The 27,401-nt window shown below is 34.5% G+C and overlaps 3 protein-coding genes across 3 annotated transcripts; 1 reads left to right on the top strand and 2 right to left on the bottom strand.

The window, feature by feature from the left end:
- Nucleotides 1-125: 125 nt before the first annotated feature.
- On the top strand, nucleotides 126-3,011 carry LOC139843288 (transcription factor MYB17-like). The gene is made up of 3 exons (XM_071833359.1): nucleotides 126-352; nucleotides 1,477-1,606; nucleotides 2,269-3,011. The coding sequence occupies exons 1-3, from the start codon at nucleotides 220-222 to the stop codon at nucleotides 2,834-2,836; spliced, it is 831 nt and encodes a 276-aa protein (XP_071689460.1). The 5' UTR covers nucleotides 126-219; the 3' UTR covers nucleotides 2,837-3,011.
- A 116-nt stretch (nucleotides 3,012-3,127) lies between these two features.
- On the bottom strand, nucleotides 3,128-3,918 carry LOC139840796 (remorin-like). The gene is made up of 4 exons (XM_071831041.1): nucleotides 3,834-3,918; nucleotides 3,643-3,730; nucleotides 3,454-3,535; nucleotides 3,128-3,328 (listed from the first exon to the last, which is right to left on the bottom strand). The coding sequence occupies exons 1-4, from the start codon at nucleotides 3,916-3,918 to the stop codon at nucleotides 3,128-3,130; spliced, it is 456 nt and encodes a 151-aa protein (XP_071687142.1).
- A 3,431-nt stretch (nucleotides 3,919-7,349) lies between these two features.
- LOC139839908 (actin-depolymerizing factor 7-like) lies at nucleotides 7,350-8,431 on the bottom strand. The gene is made up of 3 exons (XM_071830115.1): nucleotides 8,300-8,431; nucleotides 7,710-7,969; nucleotides 7,350-7,500 (listed from the first exon to the last, which is right to left on the bottom strand). The coding sequence occupies exons 1-3, from the start codon at nucleotides 8,300-8,302 to the stop codon at nucleotides 7,350-7,352; spliced, it is 414 nt and encodes a 137-aa protein (XP_071686216.1). The 5' UTR covers nucleotides 8,303-8,431.
- Between the last annotated feature and the right edge of the window lie 18,970 nt (nucleotides 8,432-27,401).

Genomic DNA, 27,401 nt, shown 5'->3' with positions numbered 1-27,401 from the left:
TAATTGTTGTTGTCCGGTCAGTGATTATTGGCTTCCATTACTGACTTTTTGCTGTCATTATTATAGACTCTAATTGTATCTATTTTTTGACTTTTATTTTCATTTTTTGTGTTTGAAATAGTGAAGTACACACAAACAGGCAGCCTACAATTTTTGAGAGTAATTTTGATTTTGTGTGAGAGATAATAAATTTTTGTGAATGAAAAAGAAAGGAAGAAAATGGGGAGATTAGCATGTTGTGAAAAAAGTGAAGTAAAAAAAGGTGCTTGGGCTCCTGAAGAAGATAAATTGCTTGTTGATTACATCACTAAAAATGGTCATGGAACTTGGAGATCTTTCCCTAAGCTTGCAGGTTTTTCAATTTTTCTTTTATTTCATCTAATAAAAAATAATAATTTAAATATAATTATAATTATTATATTGTTTACATGTAGTATGATGTATTATATGCATATGAGATGAGATTGTTTACAAGAGACCTCTGTTTCTAAGAAAATGTTTATTTTGAGACCCATAAAAAAATTCAGAATGAGACTACTAATCTGGGCACTTAGATAATTAAATAAATAAAACTGGAGGGTTAAATGGACTTAAATGGTATGTGATCAGATGACCGATTGTGCGAACCAAATGTTTTTTTTTTCTTCTTTCGCACGATTGATGTATCGCGTAATCACATAGCACATGTGATTAGAATTAATCCGGGTGTCCGTTTGATCCAGATTGGTTCCCGGGATTAAAGAAAAGAAGTTAAGGGGTCTAAGAGATACTTTGATGCATAAAAAAGTGACCACAACATTTGTCATCCTTTAAAAACAATTGAACGATTATGTTTATGTTTATGTTTACGTTACACTTATTATAATTATGAATTGTAATTTAATACTCTGTATATAACTGTATAAATGTTAAATCTGATTAATCCCCTACTTGGGCGGTTAATCCCTACAAAGTTCCGACTGATTAATCTCCGATAAACGGTTTTGACAACCTTGATTTATAGGCTAATAGATAATAGATGATGAACATTATAAAAAAACAGCTTTGATTTGATAATTTCAAATTATACTTTTGTTGAAAGAATCATGAAACGGTAAAAGATATGTTGGGTGAGTGGATCAGTAGATGCTGATAACAAACCCAAATTCATTAGAATTATACATCATAGCCTGAATGTATCACATGACAATAGATACCAAATCGGTCCCAAATGTTATTTTTATGTTTACATAACCAATTGGACCACAAAGAGATGTAATGTCCTGTTATTTTATACCGAATTATGATCGTGGGCCGATGGATGATGTATCCAGGTAACGGTCTTAGGTGGATGAAGTTAATTGATCCAAATTCAATTAGAATCATATATCAGTAGATGTTAAACACTATGTAAATGGTAAACCGATAATCATGGTATATGTGAAATGAACCTTGTTACCTGTGAGTAGTAAAAGGGTAATTTTGTGATTCTTACAGGTCTTCGACGATGCGGAAAAAGTTGTCGACTTAGGTGGACAAACTATCTTCGGCCAGACATTAAACGAGGTGCTTTTAGTGTTGAAGAAGATCAAACCATCTTCCAGCTGCATAGCTTGCTCGGTAACAAGTAATGAACGACTTCATAAATTTAGCATCTCAATTTTCTTGATTATTGAGTTGTGGTATTTATACTTATTGCATAGGGGAATTGAATGGCGTTGTTAACAACACACGTAAGAACTGTCGTTAACGTGCATAAAATTGTTGTCTAATATAATAACCGTCACTTTAAAGTCAATTGATAACTGATATGTACAACACTTTTATGCACGTTAATGATAGCTCCTTAGAAAATCCCAAGGTTGAAAAAGGCGAGACGGGGTCGAGACGGTCGTTGACCAACGTTGACTTACGCCGACTTTTAAATTCAAGTTCTTTCCTTGACTACTTATTACCTATACTCGCTATCACCGTAAATTTATTACAAAAAATCAACCTAAAATACATCAAATTTGACTGATTTGACCGACTTTTCCCGACTCCGACCCAACTTTTGACCTATAGTCACCAATTTTACTTCTGTACTTTTGACCGAGACAGTCAAGACGGACGGAGACGGGACGGGCTAGTCACCAAACTGCCGCTACGGCACGAGACGGGGTTGTTCACAAATATGGTCAAAAATCCTAAAAAATATAGATATTTAATCTTTAAAATCGAAACTTATATTAATACGAATTGTGTCTTGTTATCATCGATTGACATAAATAAAAAATAAAAATTATGCAGGTGGGCAGCCATAGCATCACGGCTGCCAGGAAGAACGGACAACGAGATAAAGAACTACTGGAATTCCCATTTAAGGAAACGCATCCCCTACAAAAGCACTGAGCTCCAAGCCAGCTCAGCGTCCATGTCAGCAGATACAAAGTCAAACACATTGTCAACCACCAACATGGTTGAACGGGAGAGCGCCAGGGTGGAACCTGACGCCAGGCTGTCAATGGATACGATTCATCTCAGCCCACCAACAGGCCTTCCGGATAACGACTACATTCTTGGTGCATGGAATTCAGAAGCTAGTGAAGTATTTCAAAAGTCAAAGGAAGTCAACAGTGTTATAAAAGTCGAATCAGATTATAATGTGGTCACAATGCAAGTGGAGCCCACATTTGCTGATCAAAGATGTAAGGTTGAACCCGAAGAGGCAACAGATATCGGTTCCTACTCTCATGACTCGTATAACGCAGATAAATCATCAGACATAACACTCGATCTGCTTCTTGATTTTCCGAATGATTGTGAATATCTACAATATCTAAAAGGCGATTCAGATGATGATTCCGGTTCTACTTGACGGTTACTAAAAATAGTAAGTCATATCTGTGTAATGTAACTACTATGTCGGTTTCCTTAGTTATTTACTCTAATGTCCTCCCTCAACTAAAGTTTAAAACTCGTTAGGAGGACCATTTTGTGCTTCTGTGTTTAAATTAGGTACTAAGATGTAAGAACAATGATCTGAAACTTGATGATAGAAATGTTACTTTAAACTTTGGTTACAAAAGAATTTATGCACACAAATGAAAATTACAAACAAAAATTACATTAAAATGATTTAGCATATGGTGGATCAGTGATGAAACATCTAGTTTGAAAACCATCTCATTAGTTTCTTTGGGGTGATTCCATTAACGCGACATTTAACGCCAAATTCTTCGGCTTTTAAAAGACCTTCCCCGCGTTTTGCTTCTGTAATTGCCCTTTTTTCTTCTGCTGACTTGTGCAGGCGCGCTATTTTGTTCTTCAATTTCTCTGTGTATCTAGCCTTCTTTTTCTCCAGCTTCTCCTGCTCACATTTCAAAATGTTGCAGGATCAGCGCGCGCGCGCACACACACACACACACACACACACACACAAAAATAAAAATAAAAAAAATTGGTAGAATAAAAGTTTAAATGTGTGATTGTGACCTCCATTTTTTTTAATTGAGCTTCCAGTTCTGCTTTCTTGCTGTTCTCCCATGCTCCAATGGCAGCTAGCTGTTTTTGGGCTCTATACAACAATTCAAGTTTATTAAAATTTTGCATTTTTATAAAATAAAACAACTGTTTTATCTTAATTATAGAAGCATGCATATATATAGGATGTTGATTTGTTACCTGTTCTCTACTTTAGATCTTTCACTTTCTTCCCATGCTTTGATGAGTGCATCTTTCTTCTCCGTTGCAACGCGAGCAAGTACAGCATCTGAACAAAACCAAACAACAGTTTAGATCCACTTTCGAATCCTAATAACATGAAACTGATCAAGTTTTTCTTTTTTTAAAGTTTAGTTATAGTTAGTTATCACCTCTGTGTGCAGACCCCTCAGCAAGTTTCTCTTGATCACAAGGCTCTCCTGATTCTGACATAATAATCAAATAGTTAGAAGTCATATCATATATCTATATCTATATAACCAACTCTAATTTGGTTTCTATAACATTTTCGAAATAACTGAAATAATACGGAAGATAGCCTAGAGGTCAAGGGTTTGATATCCTCACAAGAGGTCTCATATTCAAACCTCACTAAAAACATATTTTGGGACAATCAGGGAAATGGTCTAAAATGGTCACGTGATAACTCAGTTAGGCCGCATACATCTGAGTAAAAATGTTTGCTCTCTCCGAGTAGCCTGAATAGGGAAAACTTTAGGACGAAATTTACTGTATTATGTAACTTTACAACACGTAAGTGATAACAAATGAATCCATCGAATTGTGTGAACCAGATATAATATAACTTACTTTCGACGACCTTGACATCAGCAGCGGGCTTCTCTTCAGGAAGAGAGGAATGATTGGTCTCGACTGCAGCTGGTGATGGCTGGTCGGGGCACTCGGGTTGAACCTCAACCTTGTTGGCGTCTTCTGCTGCCATGCCTTTTATCTTGTTGATCTTTTTCAACACGATATAAACAAAAGTAGTAATGGTCGCAATGGTTGCAGACAAAACGAAAACCTACTGTTTGTGTTTGTGTTCGTGTTTTCGTTTGTGTTTGTGTGTTTGGGAATGGGAGGTTTATGATCGATAGTTATAGGGAGGACAATTTATAGTTTGACTGAGGTAGCTGGAAGCATCTACCATTAGCAGACTGTTTCTTGCATTTTATTTTTAAAATTTTTAATATTATATAATGATAATGAATGATGATTTTAAATTGTATTTAATCTCAAAAACACTCTGTTTATCACTTACGTATTAATATATATGGCATTTTCATGTTACCACGTCTTGGGTTTTCAGGGTTAAGGGAGGCATATAATGATGGGTGAAGCACGTCAACATGATAGTTAAGTATTTTAGTGAGTTGTTGCAACCCTCAATCCTCCCAAGTCATTAACTTAATCGTATTCAACAACTAAATAAGCCCAAACGTGGCCTCCATTCAAACTAATTTAAAATTAACGATTAAAAATACAATAAATTTGATAAATCAACGATTGTGTACTAAAATAATCTAATCAGCATATTCCTTCGTTTGCTTGAACATCAACAAAAAGTTGACTAATAAGTACTACCATACTTTTATGTGTTTTTATAATTACGTTTTTTGGAGATTATCTAATCAGATAAAATGATGGTGGAAACTAACCATATGTATTCTGGTATTCATAAAATGAAGGTCTACGTAAGCAGGTTGATAACAATCTCTATTAGATAATGCAAATATATTATTATATAGTTATTAATGATGGGAGGTGATCCTAGACAACTTTTTGATCCATTTACACTTTTGTCTCATAAACTAACAGTTAGACCATTTATAACTGTGACTGTGACGTCAGAGTCAGTTAGTGCACTTTTTGGCCAAAAAGTGCAAACTGAATGTGATTTGACAATGTCAGTTTCCGACCTCTTTTAACCGTTGTGTCACTTTTTTGTGTTAAATATTAGGTTGAGTGATGTGGTAAAATATGATTGGGAACGTGATGGGAAAAAAATAAATTAATTATTAAATTATATATTTATTAAATTATTAAAATTCATTCATTAGTCAAAAAGAAAACTCACGGCGCAACAAAATCCGTCACCATGGTGACTAACGGATCTAACGCCCAAGGACTAACGCTGCACTATTTTCGTCAGTTTTAGTCAGATTTTGCCAGCTAGGACTGACCTTGCAAACTGACGCTGGGTTGGGTATGGTCTTATGCCCTTAAGTGTACATGGATCAAAAAGTGGGATCAAAAAGTGGTGTGTGACCTCCCATTAATAATCTCTCTTGAACTTAACATATTTTCACCTACTATATCCTTATATTTTTTTAACAGCATGTTAGGAGTTACCGTCGGGAAACCACCCACCCACCCACCCGATCATATCCCAAACACATGTTAGGAGAAAACCCAAGACATGGGAAAACCCCGTAATGAGATCCGAAGGTTGGGTCACGTATTTTGAAATCTCATGTCCTGATATGGGCCGGTACCACTGAATCAATTTTATTTTAATACCATAAAAAATTGGATTCTTAATGATGACTTGTCAAATAAGCCGACTATCTTGAGATATGAAGCGAAAATAGAAGAAAAATATTGAAATCGACAAATTTACATCTTATGGCCACTGCATTCGACCAAAATGTAGAATCGTACACCCTTCCATACGAAAATTTGTGAAACGAGTCCCTTTCGATGCAACTGCGTGATCACCTTCGCTATAGGAAACATACATGGATGATTATCCCGACAAAGCATCAGAGTGATCGGACCTAAATATCTTCTTGAATCTTGTTCATTCCCCTTCACTTTAACAAATTTAATTTGTTATCAAGTCACTATAGTCAAAAGTTCAAATAAGAACTAACAAATCCAAAATCTGAAAACCTACAAATTACAAATGTTATACGGTTATTGACAAATAAAAGTTAAATACCATAAAATGTAGTTGTAAACAAGTGTAAACAAATGTTCTGCAGTTTCATTCCACACGTTTATTGTTTCATGACAAGCAACTTGTGTAACAAGATTGGGTCAAAACGGGTATTTTCCTGTATTAGTAGAAAAAGGTTTAGGTTGGGGCAATTTCGACCCATATACTTATCAACTGGGATTGTGCTTTATCTAAAACGGGTCAAATGAAAAACATTATTTGAAAGGATAAAGGATTAACGAACCAAATGTGTTAAAAGGCGTGATATTCACATCTTATCCTTTTTGTAATTCTGTTTAATGCATCGGTTTATTATCAAAACATATACTCCGTAATCTGTATATCTATATACATCAAATTGTTCGATCAAAAATCTGACTCAGCAAACACTAAATCCAATTTTGATTAGTTATATAACACCCCCATCTTTTCAGAACAAATGCAGATCTATTAAATTTGCAGAGACAGTGACAACAGCAACGAGTCTTGTAATGGGTCAAAACGGGTAATTTAAAGTACTAGTTGGGTCAGGTTTACCCAAAACACTATTTGTTTAAAAGGTTTTGTATATAATGAGTTTATTGAAATATTCTGTATAGAGTGATTTTGGTATTGCATTGAAATACACATTAGGTAACATGCATTTAACCTGTTTGAGCCATTTGACTCACTAACACTTATTTAGCTAAAAAAAATCCCCTTTAGCTAAAAAAAGAAATCCAGGTAAATAATCCATTTTAGATAAACAACATCAAATTTCTTCAAGATTACTAAACGGGCACATGATAATGCTACATTAAACTACAATGATGAAAGTATTTTATCAGTAAAAAGAACAAAAATTAAGAAGGAAATAAACATAATGACAATGACAATGTTCATGCGTATGCAGCATACAAACAATAAAGGTAGCTCATCAAATGAAGCGTTTCGCTTATAAGAAAAGTACTTAAATTGCTCGTCCTTTTACAATATCGAGACTCATCTCACTTGGGTCCGTAGCTTGCAACTCAACTTGAATCCCATCCAATTCTCTCTTGAACCTGTCCTTAGAGCTTGCATACACCATTTTTGCTCTCACTTTTGACGTATCAGGGGCCCTGTTTAATTCAAACATTTTAACTCAAAAATGGAGGTTTTATTATTTTAATCACAACAATAAACACACACACACACCCTTTTTGACCACAACGGACTCGAACTCACAACCTCAAGGTTGATGAGTTTTGTTGATACCGCAAGGCAAGAAGCCCTTTAGTAGTTTTTCGCTATTAGTAATGGAGCTAAAATGTAGGAAGTTTTGGATTACCATGCAATGAAGAAGATCTTGCTTTTTTGGCAATTTTCATCGGTCGTAAAGTCAAAGTCATAGACAGCGTAGCGACATTCATTAATAGGAAGTGAGTTTGTGAAATTCTCGTAGCTCTCATCGGGGCTTCCAACCTTTTCAACAATCACTTTTTGTTCTTCGATCTTGAAAATAATGAATCGGTAGTTTCGTTTCGCTTTTAGCTCCAAAAACTTCAACTTACATTCATCATCCACAGCCATTCCAGACGCAGCGTTTGCCTAACGAATGCATCGTTACAGGAAAAGCAAAAAGAAAAAAAAATTACATTCGGCCATTTTTAAATTTAAAGTTACAATTATACCATAAATCAAAATAACCTTGAAATTGATCACAATATGAGAGGATTATATAGACACAAATATGACATACCAGATCATGGTTAACGCAACACAATGCAAAATATCTGGTTTTTGCACATTCGTCAAATGACTGATGTGCTACAAGATCATGCTAAAACACATATAACATATAGAAAAACTACACATTTTTCGCAATTTGAAAAGAAAAAAGGCATGAGTATTTAGAAAGAAAGAGATAGATGTGCATACCATGGTTGGTGTTGTGATGAAAGATTAGATATTGATAACAAGATTGCAACAAATTAAGAGAAAGAAAATAAAGTATGAAAGGGAAAGAAAAAGATGGTTGAAAATGAAAGTTTTAGTGAAAAGAAATTAGACATGAAAGAAATTTGCAGGGAAAGTAGGGATCTTAAGGGGGAATATTAAGGATGAGAGAGCTTATTTTGCCTTACCACCCATCCACTCATATTCCCATTATTCCATTCTATGGATATCATTCTTTTAATCATCTCTCTTTAACTTTATTTAATATAATTGTAATTATAATTAAGAATACATATACTTGATCCATTAAAACATAGCTATTGATACATGACTAACTGACTTGGTATGAATATATTATACATAAGACATCACAAAATATAGTGATATATGACAAATTGTTCAAAAAGGGAGTGTGACTAGAGTGTGCGCATAATTCACAATTCATCCGGTACCAGGTCTCGCGCCGGGGGGGGGGGGGGGGGGGGGGTTGATTACCCGAGGTTTTACCTTCTATGGGGGAGCCAATGTGCTCGTTTATAGTACGGTTTCCTCGCTTACCCAAAAAAAATATATAGTGATATATATAGAGTTCAATATTGGTCAAAGGATAATTTTGACTTAACTTTTTAGTATTTTTATTCTAACTGACATCATATCTTAAAATGGTAAGGAAATAGTTAGACGAGTGTATTTGATCAAATATGCACGGTCTAATCAGTCGGGATATCCCGTTATCATTCGGTCTCTTCTGTTTAGTCATCTCCAAGATGTGCAACTAATAATGTTTGAACCTGATACTTTTTATGAATATATTATAACAACCCCTGGTGTACAAACAAAAATATTTATACCTATGTAGTTTTGCCTATAATTCTTTATATTATATTATTATATTATACTTATATACTTATATTATTATTTCTATAATTAAAAACAATTTGATTTGGAGTTGAGAATAATACCAATAGGGTGTGACTTATAATCCTATAGCGTGCCTTCATGTTATGTTCATGACCATAGACCTTCACTCCATCAGAGGCGTCTTTGGGCATAGGGATCCTTCATAATCGTTCTATAAACTTCGGATTTGTTTTGCCAACGTGGATGTGACAACCCAACTTGATAAAGGTACCGAAATCGTATAGTCATTCTATTGGTTTTTCCATCCTGAGCTCTACGAAATGGAGGCCAGATGCTTCACAGGGAAATTCAAACAAAGTATATATCTATAATTAATATTAAAATTCTACAATGATGATGTCATTATTAGGCTTATTCATTTGTAAAGAAAAAATTAAAAATCAAAAGAAAAAAATCTAAGCATGGTGGGTGATGTCATTAATCTAAATAATTTTAAATTCAAATTAAATCTTATTAATTAATTATTATTATTAAATCTTATTAGTAATTATTTTAATTATTAAAATTAAATAATTTTGAATTATTGTAATTAATTATTTTGAATTGAGTACGAGAAGATATAAAAGCTAGGCAGAAGAAAATTAATTCTAAATTTATATTTTAATTTTACATTTTTAAAATAAAATGACAACCAATATTATCTCTTATGATTGAGTGTGGATTGTTTAATATGCATTTTAGGTGTTTGATAAAATGTTCAGCTGACGAGTTTCTTAGTCGGACTCTGTGGTTCCACGGGTCATTCAACTAAATAACTTTAGCATTTACGTTCACTTAATACCTAAAAGATATCATTAAACTATTTCGTTTAAACAGACCCGTGATTCCACGGGTCATTTCACTAGTAGGCAACAAAAGAGGAAGAGTCTACGTTAAGCTGATTCTCGTCTTTCCCGCGAAGTAGACAGCAAGCAAGAGCTTCTCAACCCCCTATTCTATTAGTCAAGCGCTAGCGCGCCCCTCTCTCTAAAGGGGCGTAAAACTTTACGCGCTAGGGGATGTGATTAATTCACTTGCATTCCTGCTAGCACTACAAAAAGCTTCGGTCTTAACGCCCCTACTACTGCTGCACCTGTTGAAAGCTAGATCCATATGAGGTGTGTAATGCATAGCTAAAAAAACGCCAGTCACTATCTGAATGACTAAACAAATACCTGCTAACGGACCGAACTCCCACCAATAACTAAGATTCCTCGGGGTTGGATAATCTATCAAATGCTAATTATTAACCTTATATACTATTAACCACCCAAATTATGGTCGTTTGCATTAACAAATACGACACTAACATACAATTACTCACAACCAAATATCTTGACCTAATTTTCTAACCCATGTAATATTCTTCTCTCTGATTTTAACATATTCTTCCAGTACCCTCTCCTCCTTACCCACCAAATTATTACCCTGCTCACTAACACATTCATCGTCTCTCTTTAACCACCTCCTTTCTCTCTTTAACCACCTCCTTTCATTCAGTTAGCCCTAATTAGGCAATTAACAATCCTCCAGAATGTTCGATAAAATAGGCTGTGATGATAAATATGTGGGAGTTGGGTTGAGCAGTGAGAAAAAATGAGTTCGTATTTTGGCGGGGCAAACTATAGATTACAGCCATGACGATCCATATTCTCTTGCTTGATTTTAAACACGGATCTGAGCCTCATTTCTTCCTTTTTTTCTCCTTATTATTTTTTTTGGTACTGCTATTGCCATTGTTATTGACTAATCTATGATTTGCAGGAGCTATTAAAAATTAATAATAGTGAGAGAGTTCATCAGTTTTACAGCTTATCTGTGTTATTTATGTTGTTTCAATTTTTATGTAGGCATGCAGGTGAATCAGCTGGTGAGTCTTTCCCGAGAGGTTCAAGTAGTAGTCTTATTCAGCTCAACAAGTTCATTATCGTTATGCTCACGACTGAATGTACCGTTTGACATGTGTTTTGAATCACTTTATTCTTTGTTATTGTAAGTTTAAGCGGCAGTTTTTACACCTCTCAATCATATTGTTTTTGTATGTTTCGTTCCACGAGAAAATGTGTCGTTTGATTCAGATGTATTGTTGCAGCCTGAAAGTTTGTTTTCTCGATTCTCCTTTTGTAAGTTTAACGATAATTTTATTGTATTAGATTAACCATATTGACGTATTCATGTCGTTTAGGTTTTTTAGCTGATATGATAAAGGTTTTAACATCCTACCATGTTTTCTGTTAAAAACGTTCCAACTCGAAGGACAAAGAAATAGCAAACGCCTACAGGTTTCTTTCCTATTTGATTTTTCTAAATCTTTTAACGATATTGTTTTTGATATTTACCTAATTGCATTATTTAGATGTTTGAAAGGTTGTCTTTGAAGTTAATTGAATAAGGCTAAACTACCTTCGTATGCTTTATCACCATCCATTGAGGTTGCATTCTCTCACTTATCACACTATTTTGGTACCATGACATATAATTTTACTCGGTCTCTTATGTATTATAAGGTTTTTAAAGTTGTTGTTGGGTGATTGCACTATACAAGATAGAATGTACTAATCTAATACTCTGTACCAAACTGAGTGAACCAAAGGTTGCACCAAATTATTTTTGGCTAAAAACTTATGCTTCACGATCGCTGGAAATTACCACGTAAAATAGATTTGTTTAAAGGCCTTTTTTTTTTATCAGAAGTGCATAAGCATTTTAATGGATACTTCTAAATCGTCTTACTGAAAAATTAGAGATACCAATGTAAAACACAGGTCCAGACTTTAACTACCTTTAATGCGGTTCAGAAAAGAACAGAAACAGCTTGACCTGACCTCACTCGACCCGACCCATTTCTTTCTGTCCTAAAATATCTGCATTTTGAGTCTGCAAAGTGATACACCTTTACTTATAAATGCCTGTGTTGTCATTGAGCAGATCTATATTTATTCAAGAGGTTGCAGATTGGCGCAAAGGTTAATATTCGGATATACGAATAAATAAGAGAGTGAGGTGGTCATCACAGGTATTTATTTTCAAATGTACATGACATGCTTATAGTAACAAATTTTTTTATGAGCTAACGAAGACTTTCTATCTGAATTGATATTGAATTGAGATTCAGTTTCTAACAAACCATTTATATAGGTGCAAAACCATTTATGCAGGTGCAAAACCATACCTCTGGCAGCCAGTATTTGGTTGCAAACAGATATTTGAACGTGCCTGGTGTCCACGAGAGGTAAAGAAGGTACGACTATAAAGGACCGAGCAAAACGACCGATATGCTACTTCTCATACGCTTTTTAGTCTGTTATCTATCATTTTGTCAATAAGGCTATATTAGTATCATGTTGTCGACTGTTTGTTGATATAGCGTGTTTTGCCAAGGATTCAGATGCTGCTTATATATTATTTGCTTAGTTGCCTTTTCCCTTTCTTTATATATGTTATTCCATTTAATCAGGTGTTACACGTTATTATTGGGACATACGTGACTGTGGTTTCAGTGACAACCCATAATACAACTGATGTTTTTCAAAATGGGACAACAGCAGTTGGTGCCAATATTTGAACTACACCATGGACATATATTCAGAGCTACAAAAGCTTTTGTTGTGTATCGATGTTGGTGGCAAAAAAACCTCAAAATTACATAACCACTGCATGCTGTTGCATTCTTCTTGATACACATGTAAGTCCTAACACTCTCTCACTATATGAAAGAACACTTTGCAAAGTAGCTGTTTTTGCAATTACTTATGTACCCCCAATCATTCACTTTGAGCTAATCAGAATTCGTTTTTTCAGTTTTATGAAGACACACTATACAATACCTTTCATACAACATTCCATCATTTGTTGTTCATTCAGTTAGAAGGAAGTAGGTAGATGCTGCAAAAAGAAGAAAAAAAGACTAGCAATCATCCACATTTCAAAGCATCACACCCGCTCTACCTATGTATAAAGTAAACGCAAGTTAAGTCTATCAGACAATAAACTGTTATCTATATAATATGCAGCAAACTATTAGCTACATATGCAGGTGGTAGATAGGCTATGTAGCCATTTTGATAATGTAATATGAAGTAGTCTATCAGGTGGTGAATAAAGACTATGTAACCATTTTGTAGTCGGATAATGTAATGTGAAATACACTATATTAGCTAAATATCTAGGTACTGGACAAGCTATATCTTAATTGTGAAATACCAACCGCTGGACCACATCACAACTTCTGTTATTTTTATCTTAATTGTTATACAAACTTCTTTAGATGAAATGCAACTCACAATTGTTATTCGAACATAATTTTTTCATTTGTCATCTTAGAAAAGAAAAGAAAAATTAATAACTACATCTTTTTAATCAGTTTTTTTTTTTTTTTTTTTTTTTTTTTTTTTTTTTTTGGCAGAATAGAATGGAATATATTCTCAATACTATTGTGTACTAAGAATTACTTAAGAAGAATTTTTGAAATTTACGTTTTATATAAATTTTCATTACTTTTTCCTATAAAAAATGGTTGAAATTGTTGTACGAACTAACATAACTAAATTTGATATAATTTAATAATAGTTGGTACGTTTTGGAGGACGTTAATCACATTTTAGGATCATCCTAACATATAATGGCTTTTTTTTTGTTTTTTTTTTTTTTTGTTTTTTTTTTTTGTTTTTTGTTGTTGGTAACGGTGGAACCCCAACTACGAAGCAGGCACATTGGCCCCAACGCAGCGAGTAAACCACCGGGTAAACCGCAAGCCGACCCTCACGGTTACCAGGTAAAGCAACCTCAGGTGAGTTTCCTTTTTGAACGAGATGGCAGTGCCAAGAATCGAACCCGGGTGGCTCCCTTCACTGGAAGTGTCGGTAGCCATCCAGGCTATGCCTAACTTCTTTAGATGAAATGCAACTCACAATTGTTATTCGAACATAATTTTTCCATATGTCATCTTAGAAAAGAAAAGAAAAGAAAAGAAAAATTATTAACTACGTCTTTTAAATCAGTTTTTTTTTTAAGAATAGAATGGAATCTATTCTCAATAGTCAATACTATTGTGCACTAACATAACTAATTTTGATAATTTAATAATAGTTGGTACGTTCTCGAGGATGTTAATCACATTTTAGGATCATCCTAACATAATGTGATTTAGATGAAATGCAACTCACAATTGTTATTTGAACATAATTTTTTCATTTGTCATCTTAGAAAATAATAATAATAATAACTACGTCTTTAAATCAGTTTTTTTTTGGTAGAATATATCAATAGAATGGAATCTAAGCTCTTATTTCCCATGAGTTCTCTCCCTTTTCCCTCCTCCCCTTTCACACCATCTCCGGCAAACTATCGCCGGAAATCAACCTTGAACCCACAAAACAACAACATCAACAACGACATTGAGGAAGGCGAATGGGTTACAGTAGAGAAGAAACAAAAAACAAGATCGAGCAATGAACGTTTGAGAAACCTAATCCACAGATTTGGTAAACATCCTTCCCCTAAATCATTCAGATCTCATCACCCAGCAACCTATCCAAACAATATTAACATCCCAAAACACCAAGCAAACAATATCCATATCACAAATCAATTCAAAACCGAAAATCTCACCTCAATAATGTTCTTTAATCACCCAGACCATTGGACCCAAGATGACCTTCGTTTATTCTTCAAAAGGTATGGCAACGGTAAAGACGTTTTTATCCCTGCACACAAATGCTTAAAAAACGGGCAGAAGTTCGGCTTCGTTCGCTTTGAGGGTATAACCGATGTATCCTATCTTCTCTCAAGATTAAACACAATCTTTGTCAAAGGAAGATGGATAAGGGCTTACAAAGCTCACGATAGAAAAACCCACGAACCTTCCATGGAAAACTCGAACCAACACCATTCGACTCACAACAAAAAGGTAGTCAATCAAACATACAGGCCTAAACAACCAAATCTCAACACAAGCAATAACCTTGATGACCAACCTACTGGTAATAAGGATGACACTTATGGAAACGCCTTTCGTGATGGGAGAAATTTCAAAGAAGCTCTACACAACTGCAATATTGAAAAGGACAATAATAAAAACAATAATAACAAACCAAGAGTGATCAACATCGAAGAAGATGAATCTAACAAAAAGCTTCTAAAATACGCAATAGTTGGAGAAATCATCAACATCGATCTTATAGAGCAATTCCCAACTATCTGTTTGGCAGAAGGCCTAACCAACTTCAATACCAAATATTTGGGAGGCTTAGATATCTGTCTTACTTTTTACAATGATGAAGTAGTTAACAATATTGTAAACTCTAAAGATCATATCTTAAGAGATTGGCTACAAAACATCAGGAGATTAGAAGATTTGTGTGCTCAATGATCAAGGCTTTCATGGCTGACTATAAAAGGTGTCCCAATCTCCTGCTGGATAGAAAATAATTTTAAAAATATTGCAGGATGGTATGGAAAAGTCTACGACACATACAATTGTAGTATTGAAGGGAACCAAAACCTCATCGCCGGAAAAGTCCTAGTCAAACTTTGGGGTGATCTTCTTAATACCACGGTTGAAGCTAAAGTAGGTGAAAGATTTGAAATGTTCCGTTCATATTGATTATAAACGTTCCATACTAATTGATTTCGTCGCGAGGTTTTGACCTCTATATGAGACGTTTTTCAAAGACTGCATTCATTTTTAAAACAACCATAACCTTTATTTTATCTATAAAGGTTTAAAAAGCATTACGTAGATTATCAAATAATGATAATCTAAAATATACCGTTTACACATGACCATTACATAATGGTTTACAATAAGAATATATTACATCAAAAATAAGTTTCTTGAATGCAGTTTTTACATAATATCATACAAGCATGGACTCCAAATCTTGTCCTTATTTTAGTATGCAACAGCGGAAGCTCTTAATAATCACCTGAGAATAAACATGCTTAAAACGTCAACAAAAATGTTGGTGAGTTATAGGTTTAACCTATATATTATCAAATCATAATAATAGACCACAAGATTTCATATTTCAATATACATCCCATACATAGAGATAAAAAATCATTCATATGGTGAACACCTGGTAACCGACATTAACAAGATGCATATAAGAATATCCCCTATCATTCCGGAAAATCCTTCGGACATGATAAAAACGAATTCGAAGTACTAAAGCATCCGGTACTTTGGATGAGGTTCGTTAGGCCCAATAGATCTATCTTTAGGATTCGTGTCAATTAGTAGATCGGTTTACTAATTCTTAGGTTACCAAGCAAAAGGGGCATATTCAGCTTCGATCATTCACCCATATAATGTAGTTTCATTTACTTGTGTCTATTTCGTAAAACATTTATAAAACTGCATGTATTCCCATCCCAAAATATTAGATTTTAAAAGTGGGACTATAACTCACTTTCACAGATATTTACTTCGTCGGGAAGTAAGACTTGGCCACTGGTCGATTCACGAACCTATAACAAATATGTACATATATATCAAAGTATGTTCAAAATATATTTACAACACTTTTAATACATTTTGATGTTTTAAGTTTATTAAGTCACCTGTCCTCGTTAGTAACCTACAACTAGTTGTCCATAGTTAGATGTACAGAAATAAATTGATATATATTATCTTGAATCAATCCACGACCTAGTGTATACACGTCTCAGGCTAGATCACAACTCAAAGTATATATATTTTTGGAATCAACCTCAACCCTGTATAGCTAACTCCAACATTACTACATATAGAGTGTCTATGGTTGTTCCAAATAATATATATAGATGGGTCGATATGATATGTCAAAACATTTGCATACGTGTCTATGGTATCCCAAGATTACATAATATATTAGAATACATGTATAATACAATATAAGTTAGCTAGGATATGATTAATATAGATTTGTTACCAATTTTCACGTAGCTACAACAAGCAAAAATATCCAATCTTGTTTTACCCATAACTTCTTCGTTTTAAATCCGTTTTGAGTGTTTCAAGTTGCTATGGTTTCATATTGAACTTAAGTTTATGAATCTAAATAGAAAAAGTATAAGTTTATAGTCAAAAATACAGGTTACAAGTCGTTTTTGTAAAGGTAGTCATTTCAGTCGAAAGAACGACGTCTTGATGACCATTTTGAAAAACATACTACCACTTTGAGTTTAACCATGATTTTTGGATATAGTTTCATGTTCATAAGAAAAATCATTTTCCCAGAAGAACAACTTTTAAATCAAAGTTTATCATAGTTTTTAATTAACTAACTCAAAACAGCCCTCGGTGTTACTACGACAGCGTATATCCGGTTTTACGGTGTTTTTCGTGTTTTCAGGTTTTAAATCATTAAGTTAGCATATCATATAGATATAGAACATGTGTCTAGTTGATTTTAAAAGTCAAGTTAGAAGGATTAACTTTTGTTTGCGAACAAGTTTAGAATTAACTAAACTATGTTCTAGTGATTTCAAGTTTAAACCTTCGAATAAGGTAGTTATATATATATGAATCGAATGATGTTATGAACATCATTACTACCTCAGGTTTTGTGGATAAACCTACTGGAAATGAGAAAAATAGATCTAGCTTTAAAGGATCATTGGATGGCTTGAAAGTTCTTGAAGTAGATTCATGACACGAAAACAAATTCAAGTAAGATTTCCACTCGAAATAAGATTGTTATAGTTATAGAAATTGAAACAAAGTTTGAATATGAGTATTACCTTGTATTAGAAAGATATCTTACTATAAATAAGAAAGATTTCTTGAGGTTGGATGATCACTTTACAAGATTGGAAGTAAGCTAGCAAACTTGGAAGTATTCTCGATTTTATGAAACTAGAACTTATAGAATTTATGAAGAACACTTAGAACTTGAAGATAGAACTTGAGAGAGATCAATTAGATGAAGAAAATTGAAGAATGAAAGTGTTTGTAGGTGTTTTTGGTCGTTGGTATATGGATTAGATATAAAGGATGTGTAATTTTGTTTACATGTAAATAAGTCATGAATGATTACTAATATTTTTGTAATTTTATGAGATATTTCAGCTAGTTGCCAAATGATGGTTCCCAGATGTGTTAGGTGACTCACATAGGATGCTAAGAGCTGATCATTGGAGTGTAAATACCAATAGTACATACATCTAAAAGCTGTGTATTGTACGAGTACGAATACGGGTGCATACGAGTAGAATTGTTGATGAAACTGAACGAGGATGTAATTGTAAGCATTTTTGTTAAGTAGAAGTATTTTGATAAGTGTCTTGAAGTCTTTCAAAAGTGTATGAATACATATTAAAACACTACATGTAAATACATTTTAACTGAGTCGTTAAGTCATCGTTAGTCGTTACATGTAAATGTTGTTTTGAAACCTTTAGGTTAGCGATCTTGTTAAATGTTGTTAACCTATTGTTTATTATATCTAAAGAGATGTTAAATTATTACATTATCATAATATTATGATATATTAATATATCTTAGTATGATATATATACAGTTAAATGTTGTTACAACGATAATCGTTACATATATGTCTCGTTTCGAAATCATTAAGTTAGTAGTCTTGTTTTTACATATGTAGTTCATTGTTAATACACTTAATGACATGTTTACTTATCATTTATCATGATTAAACATAGTGTATCAGTATCTTAATATGATTCATATGTATTTAGTAAGACGTTGTTATAACGATAATCGTTATATATTTCGTTTCGAGTTTCTTAATTCAATAAACTCAATTTTATGTATGTAACTCATTGTTAAAATAACTAATGAGATACTTACTTATCATAATATCATGTTAACTATATATATAATCATATATATGTCTTCATATAGTTTTTACAAGTTTTAACGTTCGTGAATCACCGGTCAACTTGGGTGGTCAATTGTCTATATGAAACCTATTTCAATCAATCAAGTCTTAACAAGTTTGATTACTTAACATATTGGAAACACTTAATCATGTAAATAACAATTTCATTTAATATATATAAACATGGAAAAGTTCGGGTCACTACAATACCTACCCGTTAAATAAATTTCGTCCCGAAATTTTAAGCAGTTGGAGGTGTTGACGTATCTTCTGGAAATAAGTGCGGGTATTTCTTCTTCATCTGATCTTCTCGTTCCCAGGTGAACTCGGGTCCTCTACGAGCATTCCATCGAACTTTAACAATTGGTATCTTGTTTTGCATAAGTCTTTTAACCTCACGATCCATTATTTCGACGGGTTCTTCGACGAATTGAAGTTTTTCGTTGATTTGGATTTCGTCTAACGGAATAGTGAGATCTTCTTTAGCAAAACATTTCTTCAAATTTGAGACGTGGAAAGTGTTATGTACAGCCGCGAGTTGTTGTGGTGATTCAAGTCGGTAAGCTACTGGTCCAACACGATCAATAATCTTGAATGGTCCTATATACCTTGGATTTAATTTTCCTCGTTTACCAAATCGAACAACGCCTTTCCAAGGTGCAACCTTAAGCATGACCATCTCTCCAATTTCAAATTCTATATCTTTTCTTTTAATATCGGCGTAGCTCTTTTGTCGACTTTGGGCGGTTTTCAACCGTTGTTGAATTTGGATGATCTTCTCAGTAGTTTCTTGTATTATCTTCGGACCCGTAATCTGTCTATCCCCCACTTCACTCCAACAAATCGGAGACCTGCACTTTCTACCATAAAGTGCTTCAAACAGCGCCATCTCAATGCTTGAATGGTAGCTGTTGTTGTAGAAAAATTCTGCTAATGGTAGATGTCGATCCCAAATGTTTCCGAAATCAATAACACATGCTCGTAGCATGTATTCAAGCGTTTGTATCGTCCTTTCGCTCTGCCCATCAGTTTATGGATGATAGGAAGTACTCATGTCTAGACGAGTTCCTAATGCTTGCTGTAACGTCTGCCAGAATCTTGAAATAAATCTGCCATCCCTATTAGAGCTAATAGAGATTGGTATTCCATGTCTGGAGATGACTTCCTTCAAATACAGTCGTGCTAACTTCTCCATCTTGTCATCTTCTCTTATTGGCAGGAAGTGTGCTGATTTGGTGAGACGATCAACTATTACCCAAATAGTATCAAAACCACTTGTAGTCCTTGGCAATTTAGTGATGAAATCCATCGTAATATTTTTCCATTTCCATTCCGGGATTTCGGGTTGTTGAAGTAGACCTGATGGTTTCTGATGCTCAGCTTTGACCTTAGAACGCGTCAAACATTCTCCTACGTATTTAGCAACATCGGCTTTCATACGCGGCCACCAAAAATGTTTCTTGAGATCCTTGTACATCTTCCCCGTTCCAGGATGTATTGAGTATCTGGTTTTATGAGCTTTTCTAAGTACCATTTCTCTCATATCTCCAAATTTTAGTACCCAAATCCTTTCAGCCCTATACCGGGTTCCGTCTTCCCAAATATTAAGATGCCTCTCCGATCCTTTGGGTATTTCATCCTTTAAATTTCCCTCTTTTAAAACTCCTTGTTGCGCCTCCTTTATTTGAGTAGTAAGGTTAGTGTGAATCATTATATTCATAGCTTTTACTCGAAGAGGTTCTCTGTCCTTTCTACTCAAGGCGTCGGCTACTACATTTGTCTTCTCCGGGTGATAACGAATCTCAAAGTCGTAATCATTCAACAATTCAATCCATCTGCGCTGCCTCATGTTCAGTTGTTTCTGATTAAATATGTGTTGAAGACTTTTGTGGTCGGTATATATAATACTTTTGACCCCATATAAGTCCGCGCCTAATTCCAAATCATGCGTCGTATAATTCTGCTCGTGAATCTTAAATTGTCTAGACGCATAAGCAATTACTTTCGTTCATTGCATTAATACACAATCGAGACATTGCTTTGAGGCATCACAATATATCACAAAATCATCATTCCCTTCAGGTAATGACAATATAGGTGCCGTAGTTAACTTTTTCTTCAACAATTGAAATGCTTTTTCTTGTTCATCCTTCCATTCAAATTTTCTCCCTTTATGCGTTAATGCAGTCAAGGGTTTTGCTATTTTAGAAAAATCTTGGATGAATCTCATGTAATAACCTGCTAGCCCTAAAAATTGGCGTATGTGTTTCGGAGTTTTTGGAGTTTCCCACTTTTCAACGGTTTCAATCTTTGCTGGATCCACCTGAATACCTTCTTTGTTCACTATGTGACCGAGGAATTGAACTTCTTCTAACCAAAATGCACACTTTGAAAACTTAGCGTACAGTTTTTCTTTTCTCAGCAACTCTAGCACTTTTCTCAAATGTTCTTCATGCTCTTGATCATTCTTCGAGTAAATAAGTATGTCATCGATGAAAACAATGACAAACTTATCAAGATATAGCCCACACACTCGGTTCATGAGGTCCATGAACACAGCTGGTGCGTTAGTCAATCCAAACGGCATGACCATAAACTCGTAATGACCGTAACGCGTCCTAAAAGCAGTCTTTGGAATATCATCCTCCTTCACCCACATTTGATGATATCCAGAACGTAAATCGATCTTCGAATAAACAGACGAGCCTTGTAGTTGATCAAATAAGTCGTCGATTCTCGGTAGTGGGTAGCGGTTCTTGATGGTAAGTTTGTTCAACTCTCGGTAGTCGATACACAACCTGAATGTACCATCTTTCTTCTTGACAAACAAAATAGGAGCTCCCCATGGTGATGTGCTTGGTCGAATGAAACCACGCTCTAAAAGTTCCTGTAACTGACTTTGTAATTCTTTCATTTCACTGGGTGCAAGTCTGTATGGAGCACGAGCTATTGGTGTAGCTCCTGGTACAAGGTCTATTTGAAATTCAACGGATCGATGTGGGGGTAATTTCGGTAATTCTTTCGAAAATACATCGGGAAATTCTTTTGCGACAGGAACATCACTGATGTTCTTTTCTTCAGGTTTAACTTCCTCGATGTGTGCTAGAATGACGTAACAACCTTTTCTTGTTAGTTTTTGCGCCTTCAAACTACTAATAAGATTTAATTTCGCGTTGTTCTTTTCTCCGTACACCATTAAAGGTTTTCCTTTTTCACGCATAATGTGAATCGCATTTTTGTAACAAACGACCTCTGCTCTTACCTTCTTCAAATAGTCCATGCCAATTATTACATCAAAACTCCCTAATTCGACTGGTATTAAATCAATCTTAAACGTTTCATCACCCAATTTAATTTCTCTATCCCGACATATATTATCTGCTGAAATTAATTTACCATTTGCTAATTCGAGTAAAAATTTATTATCCAAAGGCATCAATGAGCAACTTAATTTAGCACAAAATTCTCTACTCATATAGCTTCTATCCGCACCCGAATCAAATAAAACATAAGCAGATTTATCGTCAATAAGAAACGTACCCGTAACAAGCTCCAGGTCTTCCTTTGCTTCTGCCGCATTAATATTGAAAACTCTTCCACGGCCCTGCCCATTAGTATTCCCCTGATTCGGGCAATTTCTAATAATGTGGCCCAGTTTTCCACATTTATAACAAACAGCGTTGGTATTACTTGCTCCGACACTATTTGTTTCGGCATTACTTGTTCCGACATTATTTGTTCCTTTAGTTCTGTTAAACTTTGGTCCGTAGACCTCACACTTTGTCGCGCTATGACCATTTCTTTTACACCTGTTGCAAAATGTCGTGCAAAAACCCTGATGATTTTCTTCACACCTATGACATGGCTGTTTTTGGTTTTTGTTGCCGTTGTTGTTATTGAGGTTGTTGTTGGGGTTGTTATTGTTGTTGAAATGATTGTTGTAGTTGTTGTTGTTGTTGGGATGTTTGTTGTAGTTATTGTTAGGATTGCGGTTATTGTTGCGATTGTTGTTGCGGTTGTTGGGATAGTTGTTGCGATTGTGGTTGTAATTGTTGTTGTTGTTGTACTGGTGACTCTTGTCACCGTTTTCCTCCCACTTCCTCTTAAGTTATTTGGTGTTGGCTTCTTCGTCCACCTGCTCTTTAATTCTTCCCTCAATCTGATTTATGAGTTTATGAGCCATTCGACTTGCCTTCTGTATAGAAACGGGCTCGTGTGAACTCACATCTTCTTGAATCCTTACTGGTAACCCTTTTTGCGTCGATCTTCTCTTCTTCATCTTCGAATGCTCCCGGACACAATAGGCATAAATCTGTGAATCGTCGTTCATATGTGGTAACGTCGAACCCTTGTGTTCGTAACTCTCTAAGTTCTGCCTTAAGTTTATTGACTTCGTTTCTAGGACGGTACTGCTCATTCATCAATTGCTTGAATGCCGACCACGGTAGTGCGTAAGCAGCATTTTGTCCAACCTGTTCAAGATAGGTGTTCCACCACGTTAACGCAGTACCTGTGAAGGTATGCGTAGCGTACTTAACTTTGTCCTCTTCAGTACACTTACTTATGGCAAACACCGATTCGACTTTCTCGGTCCACCGTTTCAATCCAATTGGTCCTTCGGTTCCATCAAATTCCAAAGGTTTGCAGGCAGTAAATTCTTTGTAGGAGCATCCTACACGATTTCTTGCGCCGTTAGCTGCATTGCTAGATTCAGAGTTATTTTTGGTATGTAGCGCAGTCTGTACTGCGGCTATGTTTGCAGCAAGAAAGGTACGAAATTCCTCTTCGCTCATATTCATGGTGTGTCGAGTAGTCGGTGCCATTTCCTTCAAAATAGCCAACTGAATCGAGTTAATCATACAGAATATTAAGAGTAGTCAATAGTATTTTGTAGCATAATATGAACTCATTTATAAAAGTTTTTTCTTCATATTAGCGTTTTATAAGTTTAAATTCGGGTACTACCTACCCGTTAAGTTCATACTTAGTAGCTAATATACAATTCAACTACTACAATTCCATATGAAAAACTGATTATAATAATATATCACATACACATATTCTTCAAACTTACAACTTCGCTATATTACATATAACATGAAATATAGTACACTTTGACACAGGATAGTTTTTGAAGATAAAACTAGTTAATACGCAAGTTGTTCAGCAAAGGAAATAAAGACACGTAGTTCATAAGTCCAGAAACAAGTCATGCATTCTGGTTTTACTAAGACGACTTCCCATCCTTGGTCTTGTGGAAAATAACCGTTATGACCATTGGCTAGGCAGCATGTTGTAATGTCGTCAAAAGGACGAGGGTTTCGTAATGTCCAACAGTCCCGTAATAATCTAAAAACCTTGTTTCTCACCCCAACTACTGAATCCGTCACTTGTGGAAAGGTTTTATTTAAAAGTTGCAATCCGATGTTCTTTTTCTCACTTTGGTAAGAAGTGAACATCACTAACCCGTAAGCATAACATGCTTCTTTATGTTGCATGTTAGAAGCTCTTTCTAATTCACGAAATCCTATGTTGGGATATGTTGAGTCAAAATAGGTTCTTAACCTGTAGCGTAAAATTGCATTTGGGTTCCCCGCATTTAACGCTTTAAAGAAAACACGGCGTAACTTACGGTCTCCCCAATGTGATATACCCCACCTATCAAAGGAAAGCCTTTTATAAACTAAGGCATTTCTGGAAAGTCTTTCAAATGTTTGACAAGTTAATTTTGCCATAATTAATTGTGCTGATGAATTCTGACCGACTCTAGACAAGATTTCCTCAATTATATCCTCTGGTAGATCTTCTAAAATATTCGGTTGTCTACTCTTAATGTCCATTTTGTTTTTATACTGTAAAATAGAAAAGAATTAGATTCGTAAAAGATAATTAACAAACAATACAAGAAATTTTTACATAGAACATAAAAGTACAAGCACACTACAATACATATAATATACAACTTGATTACAACCCTCTAATCTGAATCACTGGTTTCTTCTTCTTCTTCGGACTTGGTTCGATTTCCTAATTTTCTAGGAATATATGGTGTTCCTCTAATACGAGCCGTCGTTTTTCACAATGGTTTAGAAAAACCTGGTGATTTAGAGGTTCCCGGGTCATTGTTACATTTTAGGATATACGGATGTTGCCGATACATATAAAGTTCATCGGGGTTGGAATCGGGTTTCTTTATTTTTATACCTTTTCCCTTATTATTTTCTTTCGCTTTATTAATTTGGGTCGAGGTAATTTCTATAACATCATCGGAATCCTCATCGGGATCCGATTCATCGGAAAATTGGTAATCTTCCCAATATTTTGCTTCCTCGGCGGAAACACCATTGACCATTATTAACTTTGGTCCGTTGGTCGAGGATTTTCTTTTATTTAATCGATTTACTATAGGTATTAATATTTCTTCCTCCAGAACCTCTTCTTCTTCCGGTTCTTCCTCTTCCGGTTCCTCCTCTTCTGGTTCCTCTTCGGGAATTTGTGAATCTTCCCAAAGTATATTCGACTCTTCATTATTATTAGGTGAGTCGATGGAATTTGTACTAGTGGTATACATCTATCACACAATATCAAACACATTAAGAGGTTAATATATCACATAATATTTACATGTTAATAACATATAGTTTCCAACAAAAGTGTTAAGCAATCGTTTTTTAAAGAAAACACGGTCGAAGTCCAGACTCATTAATGTATCCTAACAAACTCGATAAGACACACTAATGCAAATTTCTGGTTCTCTAAGACCAACGCTCGGATACCAACTGAAATGTCCCGTTCATATTGATTATAAACGTTCCATATTAATTGATTTCGTCGCGAGGTTTTGACCTCTATATGAGACGTTTTTCAAAGACTGCATTCATTTTTAAAACAACCATAACCTTTATTTTATCTATAAAGGTTTAAAAAGCATTACGTAGATTATCAAATAATGATAATCTAAAATATACCGTTTACACATGACCATTACATAATGATTTACAATAAGAATATATTACATCAAAAATAAGTTTCTTGAATGCAGTTTTTACATAATATCATACAAGCATGGACTCCAAATCTTGTCCTTATTTTAGTATGCAACAGCGGAAGCTCTTAATAATCACCTGAGAATAAACATGCTTAAAACGTCAACAAAAATGTTGGTGAGTTATAGCTTTAACCTATATATTATCAAATCATAATAATAGACCACAAGATTTCATATTTCAATATACATCCCATACATAGAGATAAAAAATCATTCATATGGTGAACACCTGGTAACCGACATTAACAAGATGCATATAAGAATATCCCCTATCATTCCGAGAAATCCTTCGAACATGATAAAAACGAATTCGAAGTACTAAAGCTTCCGGTACTTTGGATGGGGTTCGTTAGGCCCAATAGATCTATCTTTAGGATTCGCGTCAATTAGTAGATCGGTTTACTAATTCTTAGGTTACCAAGCAAAAGGGGCATAATCGGCTTCGATCATTCACCCATACAATGTAGTTTCATTTACTTGTGTCTATTTCGTAAAACATTTATAAAACTGCATGTATTCTCATCCCAAAATATTAGATTTTAAAAGTGGGACTATAACTCACTTTCACAGATATTTACTTCGTCGGGAAGTAAGACTTGGCCATTGGTCGATTCATGAACCTATAACAAATATGTACATATATATCAAAGTATGTTCAAAATATATTTACAACACTTTTAATACATTTTGATGTTTTAAGTTTATTAAGTCAGCTGTCCTAGTTAGTAACCTACAACTAGTTGTCCATAGTTAGATGTACAGAAATAAATTGATATATATATTATCTTGAATCAATCCACGACCCAGTGTATACACGTCTCGGGCTAGATCACAACTCAAAGTATATATATTTTTGAAATCAACCTCAACCCTGTATAGCTAACTCCAACATTACTGCATATAGAGTGTCTATGGTTGTTCCAAATAATATATATAGATGGGACAATATGATATGTCAAAACATTTGCATACGTGTCTATGGTATCCCAAGATTACATAATATATTAGAATACATGTATAATACAATATAAGTTAGCTAGGATATGATTAATATAGATTTGTTACCAATTTTCACGTAGCTACAACAAGCAAAAATATCCAATCTTGTTTTGCCCATAACTTCTTCGTTTTAAATCCGTTTTGAGTGTTTCAAGTTGCTATGGTTTCATATTGAACTTAAGTTTATGAATCTAAATAGAAAAAGTATAAGTTTATAGTCAAAAATACAGGTTACAAGTCATTTTTGTAAAGGTAGTCATTTCAGTCGAAAGAACGACGTCTTGATGACCATTTTGAAAAACATACTACCACT

This window comes from Rutidosis leptorrhynchoides, chromosome 4, assembly GCF_046630445.1.
Source record: "Rutidosis leptorrhynchoides isolate AG116_Rl617_1_P2 chromosome 4, CSIRO_AGI_Rlap_v1, whole genome shotgun sequence".
In the NCBI taxonomy this organism is placed as follows: domain Eukaryota; kingdom Viridiplantae; phylum Streptophyta; class Magnoliopsida; order Asterales; family Asteraceae; genus Rutidosis; species Rutidosis leptorrhynchoides.
This window is presented reverse-complemented; position numbering and strand designations above follow the sequence as displayed.